This window comes from Leptonychotes weddellii, chromosome 9 (genome assembly GCF_054177405.1).
Source record: "Leptonychotes weddellii isolate Sample4059 chromosome 9, ASM5417740v2, whole genome shotgun sequence".
Lineage (NCBI taxonomy): Eukaryota > Metazoa > Chordata > Mammalia > Carnivora > Phocidae > Leptonychotes > Leptonychotes weddellii.
Window position 1 is genome coordinate 75,690,680 of NC_138377.1, and position 12,170 is coordinate 75,702,849.

At 39.1% G+C, this 12,170-nt stretch overlaps 1 protein-coding gene across 11 annotated transcripts in view; it reads left to right on the forward strand.

Annotated features, from left to right (window-relative positions):
* The first annotated feature begins 520 nt into the window (after positions 1-520).
* The window catches only part of TMEM62 (transmembrane protein 62), a 33,889-nt gene continuing 22,239 nt past the window's right edge, over positions 521-12,170 (forward strand). For 2 of the 11 annotated variants that reach the window (XM_081829511.1, XM_081829519.1), the window contains exons 1-5: positions 573-1,003; positions 1,266-1,491; positions 2,787-2,924; positions 5,994-6,039; positions 10,318-10,459. In XM_081829511.1, the coding sequence (XP_081685637.1) occupies positions 824-1,003; positions 1,266-1,491; positions 2,787-2,924; positions 5,994-6,039; positions 10,318-10,459 (732 nt within the window). In that variant the 5' untranslated portion in view covers positions 573-823. Of the gene's footprint in view, positions 1,004-1,265; positions 1,492-2,786; positions 2,925-5,993; positions 6,040-10,317; positions 10,460-12,170 lie in introns of all 11 variants that reach the window. The other 9 variants (XM_081829521.1, XM_081829513.1, XM_081829517.1 and 6 more) reach the window with 9 other exon arrangements.

Genomic DNA, 12,170 nt, shown 5'->3' on the forward strand with positions numbered 1-12,170 from the left:
GGGAGTATTTACAGTTTATTAAATGAACGGTATAACGTTGCAACGGGATTTCTTTTTTTTTAAAGGTTTATTTAACAGACACAGCGAGAAAGGGAACACCAGGGGGCGGGGGGAAGAGGGAGAAGCAGGCTTCCCGCTGAGCGGGGAGCAGGAATCGGGGCTTGAACCCAGCACTCTGGGATCATGACCTGAGCCGAAGACAGACGCTTAACGACTGAGCCACCCAGGCGCCCAGGCAACGGGATATTATATAGGCAAGTGCGTAAGAAATCAGGTTTAGGAAAAAATAACTTTACAAAACATACGTACTATATCTATTAAAAACCTATGGAAACACGTTGTTAATAATCAGAAGGGCCGAGAGAAAGCCGGCTGTCACATCTGAACAGGAATTTAAATGGCGTCCTCATACATACTTTGATTCTCACAAGCCTGTGAAGTACGCACGCGAGACATCATTAGCTCCGTTTTATGGGTAAGAAACTGACCCACTGGGGTCAGCAATGATTGACTAAGGCGGAGCCAGGACTCCGCCTCCCGGACCTGGGTTCTTTCCCCGCCACTCCTCGGCAACCTTGATTGGTGCTGGGAGTCTCGGTTTCCTTTATTTCACCTTCATTCCTTTTTCCACCCCAGCCCAGAGACGCGGGCGGCAGGCGGGTGGCAGGTGCCCGACGAGGTGCAGGTGCGGCGGCGGCGGCGGCGGCCGAGCTGAGCTTTAGGCCCCTGCGACCATAGAGTCCGGAAGTGCGGCCAGAGCAGCTCCCGGGGGCGCCGCACGGGCAGAGCCCGGGACAGCGAGGGCAGCGCCCGGGCAGGCCGAATGGCCGCAATGCTGGCCATCAGGGTGGTCGTGGGGCTGGCGGCAGCGGCGCTGGCGGCCGTGCTCCTGGAGCACTATGGCCTGGCCGGTCAGCCCTCGCCGCTGCCCCAGCCCCGCGCCTCCCGGAGCCCACACCCCGCACCGGGCCCCGGAGCCAGCAACATCTTCTGGGGGCTGCAGGTGACGCAGCGGGAGCAGGGTTTGGGGTGGGTGCAGAGGCGTCACTACGCGGTGAGACGCGGGCAATTTCCGCCGGGGTGCGACCGCCGCGGACCCAAACTCCCGGCTGGGGGCTCTGTCCTTTCCTTGGGGGGGGAAGGGGTTCGTTCTTGCACTGCATCCTTGCCATTTCCTTCCGCCTCGAGAGAGCTGCCTGGTCGCCTGCTGTCCGTGCTGCCTCTTCCTGACTCAGATATCTCTGTTTAATACCTGCTTTCGGCAGATATCCGACATTCACCTGAGCAGGTTTCGTGATCCAGGCAGAGCTGTAGACTTAGAGAAGTTCTGTTCAGAAACTATTGGCATCATTCAACCAGCTCTCGTCCTGGCAACAGGTAGGGAGGGTTGCCGTGCTGTCGCGTTGTTCTGTGGTCCGGATGGTAGAATGCTAGGCAGGGCTGCAGCTTTTCACTTCGGGCATGTTGGGAACACTATAGCCCCAGCTCCAGGTGAGTCCTCCTGTAGAGAAGATGGAACATTGTAATTTCCTTTGCCTATGGATAATTGAATCAAGATCCAAGCTAAATGACTTGCCATAGCAAGGTTTTGTCAAAGCAGTAGAAGCAAGGCTCATGATTCTCATTAGTATACATACCGTCTGCTATGTTTGTATTCGTTCGTCGTTGTTGTTATAGTTCTGGATTTGAGAGAGAATTAGGGAAAGCCCTTTAACCACAAATAAAGTTTTTTTCTTAATTCCTACCTACCTTCCTTCCTAACTTCCTTCCTTTTTCTTTTTCTTTTCTTCTTTCTTTCTTTCTCTTTTTCTTTTCTTTCTTTCTTTCTTTCTTTCTTTCTTTCTCTTTCTTTCTTTCTTTCTTTCTTTCTTTCTTTCTTTCTTTTTCTTTCCTCTCTTTGAGGGGGGAGGGGCAGAGGGAGAGAGAGAATTTCAAGCAGAGCATCGTGACCTGAGCTGAAACCAAGAGTGGGAGGCTTAACCGACTGAGCCACCCAGGTGCCCCCAAAGTTATCTTTTTTAAAAAAACTAACTCCCCCCCCCCTTTTTTTAAACAGCATTAGTCAATCTTATGTTGTCAATTGTTTGAGGCTTAAAGTGACTTAGGACACTTTTCTTCATCTTTTGGTACTTCTGTGACTTGGGTTCTCTAGTCTTCAAACTTCTATTTGCTCCCAAAATGCATTGTAGAAAAAGTAAAGGAGCATCTGCCATGTTTATTGGGGGATTCATATCCTACCCACCTTACTGAAACACCTCTGCTGATATGATGGATTATCAGTCCTTATGTTATGGAAAACCTCCATTTCAACTTTCCGTTTAGTTTTCCAGAAATTTTGGTATTTCACTGACCAACCACACCTTCTAGATTACTTCTTGCTGTAGAAATAACACTTGGCCAGATTACATAACCTGATTTTGGGTGTGGAAAATATGGTTGTCATAGATATCAGGCATCTGCCCAGAGTGTTGGAATTTCTTATAGTTTGTATTTTTGTCAGAGTTTCACGATGCATTTTGTACTGCTCTCTTTAAAGATAATTTTTTTCAGAACCCATTTCTAATACCATGGGAAGTTAAATAGGTACTTGCTAACCTATGAGAAAGTCTTTGCCAAGAAAATCTCATTTTATAGGGCTTGCTCTGGACATAGATGGACTTACAAGTTGTTATGCTTGTACATGTTGAGTACTTAAGTATCTTTGTTCCTTCAGTGTGCATTTAAAAACATTTTTAACCCCTTGGGTTTATTTTGCATTGTGATTCAAGTCTTATGTAAATCTACAGGAGACCTGACTGATGCCAAAACAAAGGAACACTTGGGATCCAGGCAGCATGAGGTAGAATGGCAAACTTACCAGGGTATTCTGAAGAAGACAAGGGTCATGGAAAAAACGACGTGGCTCGATGTTAAAGGAAATCATGGTAAGAGTCAAGACCCACATATAATTAAAACTAGATTTTTTCCCCTTCAAGAGCCTAGATTCTCCAATTTAGAATATAAAATTATAAAATGGGAACATTGTAACATAGTTTTAGTTAGACTGAAGGCCACAACTCTGAAATACAACTATATTATGTGATTTTAAAGCTTCAGATGTCACTTTAAGCCTTTGAGGGGAAAGTTGGGATGGTCATTTCTTCTTTACATGAAGAAAAGCTTCTAGCAAAACCTATGTAGGAGGGTGTTTAAAAATATAACCATTTTGGGCGCCTTGCTGGCTCAGTTGGTAGAGCACACAACCTTTGATCTAGAGTCATGAGTTCAAGCCCCACATTGGGTGTGGAGCCTACAAACAATCAGTCCATACGTATATACATTCACACTGCATACACAAATACATATATATAGATTGATAGATATACATTTTGCTAATAGAAGCCACCACCCATAAGTCTATATACTGTATGATTCCATTTATATGACATTCAAGAAAAGGCAAAACTATAAAGAACAGATTGTGGTTGCCAAGGGTTGAGGGTGGGGGGATAGGCCGACTACAAAGAGGCATCATGGGAGAACTTTGGGATGATGTAACTGTTCTGTATCTCCATTGCAGTGGATACATGACTGTGCATTTGTCAAAACCCAAAGAACTATACATTACAGTGAATGAATTTTACTGTGTATACATTAAAAAATTAAAATTGCAAATAAATCTCTATGTATGAGGGGAGAAATGGATAATCCCTTCACATTTTTTACATTATTATTGTCTTGTTAGTAAGGAAATGAACTCTTCAGCAAAGTGTCCTAACAGGTTTGTTTTATAAAGGTTGACTTTCTTATTGGTTGTTAAGTACTTTGTCTGCTTCATTTGATTATTAATTGCTGCTGTGTGCCTAATTATATATATTTCTAAAACTATCATTTTAAACAGATAATTCTATCTGGTGAAATACATAGTTTTGGTTTGATCAGAAAATGCCCTTTTTATAAATAGTTCTTACAAAGCAGCTAGGAATTATTAATTGATGATGGGATATCTGGCTTACAGCTTTCTCTGGTATACCCTGTAAGTCTGATCCTGAACTTATGATGGTTCAACTTATGATGGTTTGACCAATGATTTTTTTTTTTTAAGATTTTATTTATTAGAGAGAGAGCAAGTGAGAGAGAGAGATTAGAGAGAGCATGAGCGGAGGGAGTGGCAGAGGGAGAAGGAGACTCCTTGCTGAGCAGGGAGCCCGATGCGGGGCTCCATCCCGGGACTCTGGGATCATGACCTGAGCTGAAGGCAGTCGCTTAACCGACTGAGCCACCCAGGCACCCCTTGACCTACGATTTGTCAACTTTACAGTGTATGAAGCTGATACACATTCAATAGAAACTATATTTCGAATTTTGAATTTTTATCTTTTCCTGGGCTAACAATATGCAATATGAAACTCTGGTTATGCTGGACACAATGACCAGGGTAAAAAGCCATTAACCTTATAACTATTCTGTGCCCAGGCTATCATTCTGTTTTTCACTCTCAGATATTCAACATGAGATATTCAACACATTATTATAAAACAGGCCTTGTGTTAGATGATTTTGCCCAGCTATAGGCTAATGTAAGCATTCTGAGCATGTTTAACGTAGGCAAGGCTAAGCTCTGATGTTCAGTAGGTTCAGTGTATGAAATGCATTTTCTATTTAAATATTTACCACTTAAAATGGATTTGTCTGGACATAACCCCATTGTAAGTTGAGGAAGATCTGAATTTACATTTCCCTTTTTTCCTGATCTTAATTGGTGGTACAGGTCAAATTCTTTTGCAATAAAAGCAAGTCTGTACATAATAAAAAAGTTTATTTTTTAACAGCATTAGTCAATCTACTGACTAAGCCAAACTACTGACTTATTTCAAGTAATAAATATCAGACTCTTGTGATGAGATCTTGTGAACAGAGCTTGTCCTTTGGAGGTCATGATAATCTAATTTGACTTGTATAAGCACAAATGCTTATAGTATGTGTGTATATATATGTTTATATATTGTGTTAAGATAGGAGGAAACTAATTTTTATTAAGATTTAACTATAACAGTGTAGTTTTCTTAGTAAGAGGATTGCATACACAATAAGTTCTTTTGGCTTAAATTGGACTTAACAGCTTATTCTCTGAAGTTATTAGAAATATAGTGGATTCTTGGGTGCCTGGGTGGCTCAGTTGGTTAAGCGACTGCCTTCGGCTCGGGTCATGATCCTGGAATCCCAGGATCGAGTCCCGCATCGGGCTCCCTGCTCGGCAGGGAGTCTGCTTCTCCCTCTGCCCCTCCCCGCTCTCATGTGCTCTCTCTCATTCTCTCTCTCTCAAATAAATAAATAAAATCTTTAAAAAAAAAAAAAAAGAAATATAGTGGATTCTTGGAATTCCAAGCTGGTAAATAATTTTAGTTATTGCAAGCAGGCAATCAAGCTCAATGAAATAATTATATTTCCAGATAAGTGTTCTATGACATCTTTTACCTTACCCCTTACCATTATATAACTCCTTTCTTACTGAATCTCTTTAAGATTTAAGAAGAGAGGGTCTTAGGTCCTGTTATCAAAGTGATTAGCTGTTTAGAAACACTTGGCATGGATCCATGTATCAGTCATGATTAAAACAGCATCAACAGTCCAGTCTTACAACGGCAAATTGATTTATTCTGAATAGTACATAATATCAAAGTATTTCTTATTCTCCAGTATATGGGGTGCCTTAAATTAGTTTCCAGATAATCTGAATTCTGTTATCAAGTTTTAAAAACTATCAGGCTAATTTATTGGCATTCTGCCATTTAGAGATGTTATTGAAAATATTGTCATTTTTCTTTAGTCATTAGGATGTTTGTATTTTTCTTTTTAATATAGATGATGTTTGCTCTTTTTTTTTCCCATGTGCTTTTTTTGTTTTTTGTTTTTTTCCAAATTTTTATTTAAATTCTAGTTGTTAACATATGGTGTAATATTGGTTTCAGGAGTAGAATTTAGTGATTCATTGTTCTTTTCTTTTTAATTAGATGCATTCAACATTCCAAGTCTGGAGAGTGTCGAGAATTATTACAGGTACTGTAGTGAACAGAATACAGACCATGAAGTAGTACAAGGGGAGTGCAGTCAAGTCAATGAATGGGTGAAAATATTTTTTAATAGAAGAACTTCTAGTAACTTAGAATTTTTGTGTATGTGTGTATGACAGATTCAGTTACTTTCTTCCCCCAAGACTTTTTCTTTCCTTTAATTCCTTTTATCTCATACACTTTATGCTTTTTATTGGCTAATGATACTTCAAATATTTCACACAAACTTTTTTTTTGCCATTGATACTTAGCGGAAGTCATTTTTTTATTAGTCATTTTTTTTACTTGGATATAATTGACATATAACATATTCATTTTAGGTATACAACACAGTGATTCAAGAGTTGTATGTATTGTGAAATGGTAACCACAATAAGTCTAGTTAACACCCATCACCATACATAATTAAAAAAATTTTTTTTCTTGTGATAAAAACTTTAAAAATCTACTCTCAGCAACTTTCAAATATATAATAGAGTGTGTTTGACTGTAGTCACCATGCTATACATCAGAAGTCACTTAGATTAGAGCTTGTTATGAGAGTACTGTAGATTTTAAGAATACTGAGAAACTGATGCTCTCAGCCTCTACAGTGGCTGAGGAGCCCAGTTGGTCACCCACTTTGTCACAGAAATATTAAAATTTTCTTTATATGCCATGAATGTGAAAAAGGCTATGACTATGAAAGGCTCTTTGCATTAGAAAACCAGTTCTCTAGTTTCAATGTGTTGGGATTCTTTTAGTTGCAATTTCACTTCCAGTTCTAGGATATTCCACAGCTTTGTCCTACATTGTCCATCACTCAAGTAGTGAGAATTTGGTGAGAGCCCATCGTTAGCTGGATAGCGTGAGAGATACAAGAGCTAATATTAAAAAATATGGCCTCTGCCTTCAAGGAAGTCCAGTTAAGAGAGATAAGAATTGTTTGGGAAACAATTAGAAAAGAACATGAAGGGATGACTGATGAAATGCTACATTATTTGGTAGACATGATAATCACTATGAGAAATCGGAAAGGGCAGAAGTCAGCATGGGCTGGACATAGAGGAGACTTTATCTTATTTTTGAGATATAATTGACATATAACATTGTATAAGATTAAGATGTACAACATGTTCATGTGACACATAAATATATTGCGATATGAGGACCACCATAGAATTAGCTAATACCTTGATCACTATCACATAATTATCATTTTCTTGTGGTAGGAATAATTAAGATCTAGTCTCTTAGTGACTTTGAAGCTTATAAAACAGATTTGTTGATTATACTTACTATGCTGTGCATTAGATCTTCTGAATTTATGTATCTACCTAGTTGTAAGTTAGGACTTAATAAAAGAAGTAAAACTTGTGTTCAGTCTTAAAAGAAGGGTTGCGGAGAAGTAAGAAATTTTGAGGGGTATATTTTAGGCAAAACCACAGAATTTTTAAAAGCTAGAATGAGCTTTTAGGGACAGTAAGGAAACTGGTATCACCAGAAAAAAGGATCATTTTGAGGACTGGTATGACATTGGGTAGGTAGCTTAGAGCCAATTTATGGAGGTCTTAAGTGACAGGTGTAGAAATTTAGATGTGTTGTGTAATGGTTCATAATCCAGTATAGATTCCTAAGGAGACAAGTCAGATAATGAAATAATATTTTATAAAGGGCAATCACACAACAAAAAAGAGAAAAGATAGGGATAATAAGGAAAAAAAGCTATGTAGAACAAATGGGAGAGTCCTGTAATAGTCCAGTCATGATATGGAAGGGCTTGAAATGAATAGGAGACATACCTTTCTAACAAAGTCCATATATATGGGGACAGTGTCATCAGCTGGAGGGTGGCAGGTCAAACAGCATTGGTTAACATATAATTCGAGTCACTGTAACTTGGAGGATGAAGTTGTCCTTTGTTTTTAATGTGAGAAAGGAAAAGGTCAGAGATGAAAATCTTTCCTTTTCTCTTATCTATTTGTATCTTTGATGGTGACTATGGAATGGAACTAGGAAACATTTTCAAAGAAGAATTAACAGGACTTTGGGTCTGACTGGTTATCGGGAGGGTAAAGCTATTAGTCATTTGGAAGTTTCTTACCTTTATATTTTTGTTACTAACCACCTAAACTGTATCTGAATTTTTAATAAACAGCATTTTATTTTATTTTTTTTTAAAGATTTTATTTATTTATTTGACAATGAGAGAGAGATAGCGAGAGCAGGAACATAAGCAGAGGGAGTGGGAGAGGGAGAAGCAGGCTTCCCGCCAAGCAGGGAGCCCGATGTGGGGCTTGATCCCAGGACCCTGGGATCATGACCTGAGTTGAAGGCAGATGCTTAATGAGTGAGCCACCCAGGTGCCCCAATAAACAGCATTTTAATAAACAGCCAGAGATACGGACATTACAGATATATCAGCCTGAACAAGAAAGCTTAAAGCTAAATCTTGATCTTAAGAATGGCCCAGAGAGTGGTGCCTGGGTGGCTCAGTCGTTAAGCATCTGCCTTCGGCTCAGGTCGTGATCCCAGGGTCCTGGGATCGAGCCCCGCATCAGGCTCCCTGCTCAGCGGGAAGCCTGCTTCTCCCTCTTCCACTCCCCCTGCTTGTGTTCCTGCTCTCGCTCTCTCTCTATCAAATAAATAAATAAAATATTAAAAAAAAAAAAAAGAATGGCCCAGAGAATGTCAAAATCCAGAATTCAAAAACTGTTAATAGCTATCATATATTTTAATCTCTACTTTCAAATTGTTGGGTTTATTTTTAGATAATGGGTTTTAACGTATTAAAAATGTAGGAAAGGAAACAATATATGTGAGATTATAAGATCCTAAAGAGGGGTGCCTGGGTGGCTCAGATGGTTAAGCGTTTGCCTTCCGCTCAAGTCATGATCCCAGGGTCCTGGGATCGAGCCCCACATCGGGCTCCCTGCTTGGCGGGAAGCCTGCTTCTCCCTCTCCCTGTACTGCTCCCCCTGTTTGTGCTCTCTCAGTCTCTCTGTCAAATAAATAAATAAAATCTTAAAAGAAAAAAAAAGATCCTAAAGAATAACTGAAAACAAATTAAGCAGGAAAAATATAAATAAAAATTTTAATGAGAGGAAAAAAAAACCCTCAAAATAGAAAATTTTATTTTTTTAAAAGATTTTGTTATTATTTATTTATTTTAGAGAGAGAGAGTGTGTGCACACGTGAGCACATGCGAGTGGGGGAGGAGCAGAGGGAGAGGAATAAGCAGAATCCATGCTGAGTGCCAAGCCCAATGGAGGGCTGGATCCCATCACCCTCAGATCTTGACCTGAGCTGAAATCAAGAGTTGCTCACTTAACTGACTGAGCCACCCAGGTGCCCCCCAAAATAGAAAATTTAAAAAATACTGGGAAGAGGGCAATAGAACTAATTGACTTTTAATTATAATATCTGTGATAATGTGTTTATTTTATGATATATTTGATGGCTATTGTGGCTTAAATATAGCTCCCTGATAGCACATTAGGTTTCAGGAGTTTATTTGTATTTTTCCATATGTGCCTTATCTATTTTCTTATAATGTCTTGACATTTGAGTAATATAGGTATGTCCCCAACCTATACCTTCCTTCACATTTATTCAACAAATACTAATGAGTTCCCACACTGTGTACTATATTACCCCCTCTTTCCCCCGTTCTTCAGTCTCCAACCTTACAGACACCTGAACACTGTTGATACTTAGGTAGTAAGGACTTTCATTACTGAATGTATACTCTGTATAGGTTACAGATTTATTTTTAGGAACTGAAAAACATTTACTGACCCAGACCTGACATTTTTCTTGATGACTTCGTCTTTGCAAGGCTTTATTGTGAGTTAAGCCTCTGTAGTCCTATTTCAAGATGTAAACACCTTTTTTTATCTCGTTACACCAAGAGTTCTGCTAGGCACTTCATAGGTCCTCACTAAATTTTTCAATGATGGATAAGTACCATTTCACTGGATTCTGATTGATCTCTCTTTAAGTGTTCGGTGGACTGACTAAAATAGCCACCTCCTTCTCTGCTTTGCTTGGTGACCTTGTGTTTGGTTACTTATGAATTAGTTTGCCTGAATCTTTATAGAAAATGGGAAGAAAAATCTTTAAAATCTCTTTTCATCAGCTTATTGTGGATTAGTTTATGTATTTCTCTGTCAGATTAGGAAATTTTCAAAGGGAGGCAAAATATAGTGTGATATACGGGGAGGAATTTAAACTCATTCTGTTTTTTTATGATTGCACTAAAACTTTCCTGTCTTATATTTTTTAGGAAATATTCTGCCGTACGTAGGGATGGCTCTTTCCATTATGTCCACAGTACTCCCTTTGGCAACTATTCTTTCATCTCTTTGGATGCCACCCCAAATCCAGGGCCTAAGAGACCCTATAATTTCTTTGGAATTTTAGATGAGGTACAGTAAAAATCTCACTTCCCTTTGTAGCTAACCTATTTTGTTTTTTCTTGGATAAATGTGGCTCACTTAAGGTTATCCTAGGTAAACTAGTTCTTATCTAGAAATTCTTGAGAAAAATTTTACTGTGGTTACAAGTATGGCTAGAAAAAATCACTGGCTACTTGAGCATTATCACTGCTGTCCATGTTCTGGTCCCCAAATCTCGTGAAGAAATACCTCACATTTTATATTTATTCAGTAAGCATTTATTAAATATATACTAAGTGCAACATGCACTTTGCAAGGTGCAAGGCATACAGCTTTTATACCATATGGTATATTCCTAAATCCTCATAGTTGCCATTTCTAACTAATGGACTATATTTATTTTAATAAGAGAAGGGCAACCACTGAAGTAAATAAATTTCTGTTAAGGCAAGTTAGGTGAAAACTGTTGCTGGATTAAAACTGTCTGGAAAGTCACATATGAGAACCTCTCATTATTTCTTAATACAACAGATGTCAGATCACTAATGAGCACCTGCCTACATGCAAGACATATGTGCCTGCATGGAAGAATACAAGAGCGATAAGATCAAGTCACTCGCCTCTTAGAATATTTAATCTAGTGGAGGGGCATAAGACTAGTGCAGAAATAACTATAATAAAGGGCAGAATTTGCTAAGTGCTGAAAGAGATTCAAAGTGATATGAAGGTTCAGAAGACCTTGAAATCAAGTGAATAAAATGTTGTGAAATGCATTGTGTTATATTAGGCATTTATTTAATGAAGGTATATTTGGTTTCTTATCCTCCAACTGTCTTTAGACAGAGTTTATTAACTTATTATTTTAAAGCCTACTCCTTAGAGCAGTGTTTTTTAAGATACGATTCAAAGATCATCTTCATGAAAATCAGCTGGACTCTTGTAAAATGCAGATTCCCAGGCTTTCCCTGAGACTTATCAAATTAGAAACCCTGAGGGTATGGTCCAGGAATTCATTGCTATTAGCACTTTACAGATAATTAATGTATATTTATACATGTACAAGTTATTTTTTTTTTAAAGATTTTATTTATTTGAGAGAGCGAGAGAGAGAGGCAGAGCACGTGTGCATGTGTGCAGGCAGGGGGGAGGGGCAGAGGGAGAGGGAGAAGCAGGCTGTGCACTGAACAAGGAACCAGAAGGCAGTTGCTTAACCGACTGAGCCACCCAGGCACCCCTGTACAAGTTATTTTTGAAATCAACTTTATGAGGGATGATTTACATACAATAAAATGCACTCATTTTAAGTGTTTGAAGAGTTTTGACAAAAAATATATATGCTGGTATAACTGTCACCACAATCAAGAGAGAACATTTCTATCATCCCAGAAAGTTCTCTTGTGTAGTCAGTCTTCACCCCAATCCTCGAGAATCACTGATGGGTTTTCTGTCAGTATAGATTAATTTTTTTTCTAGAATTTTATGTAAATGAAATCATACAGTATGTACTCTTGTGTCTGGCTTCTTTTGCCCAGTATATTTCTTTTTTTTTTTTTTTTTAAAGATTTATTTATTTATTTGAGAGAGCGAGAATGAGAGAGAGAGAGAGTACATGAGAGGGGGGAGGGTTAGAGGGAGAAGCAGGCTCCTCGCCGAGCAGGGAGCCCGATGCGGGACTCGATCCAGGGACTCCAGGATCATGACCTGAGCCGAAGGCAGTCGCTCAACCAACTGAGCCACCCAG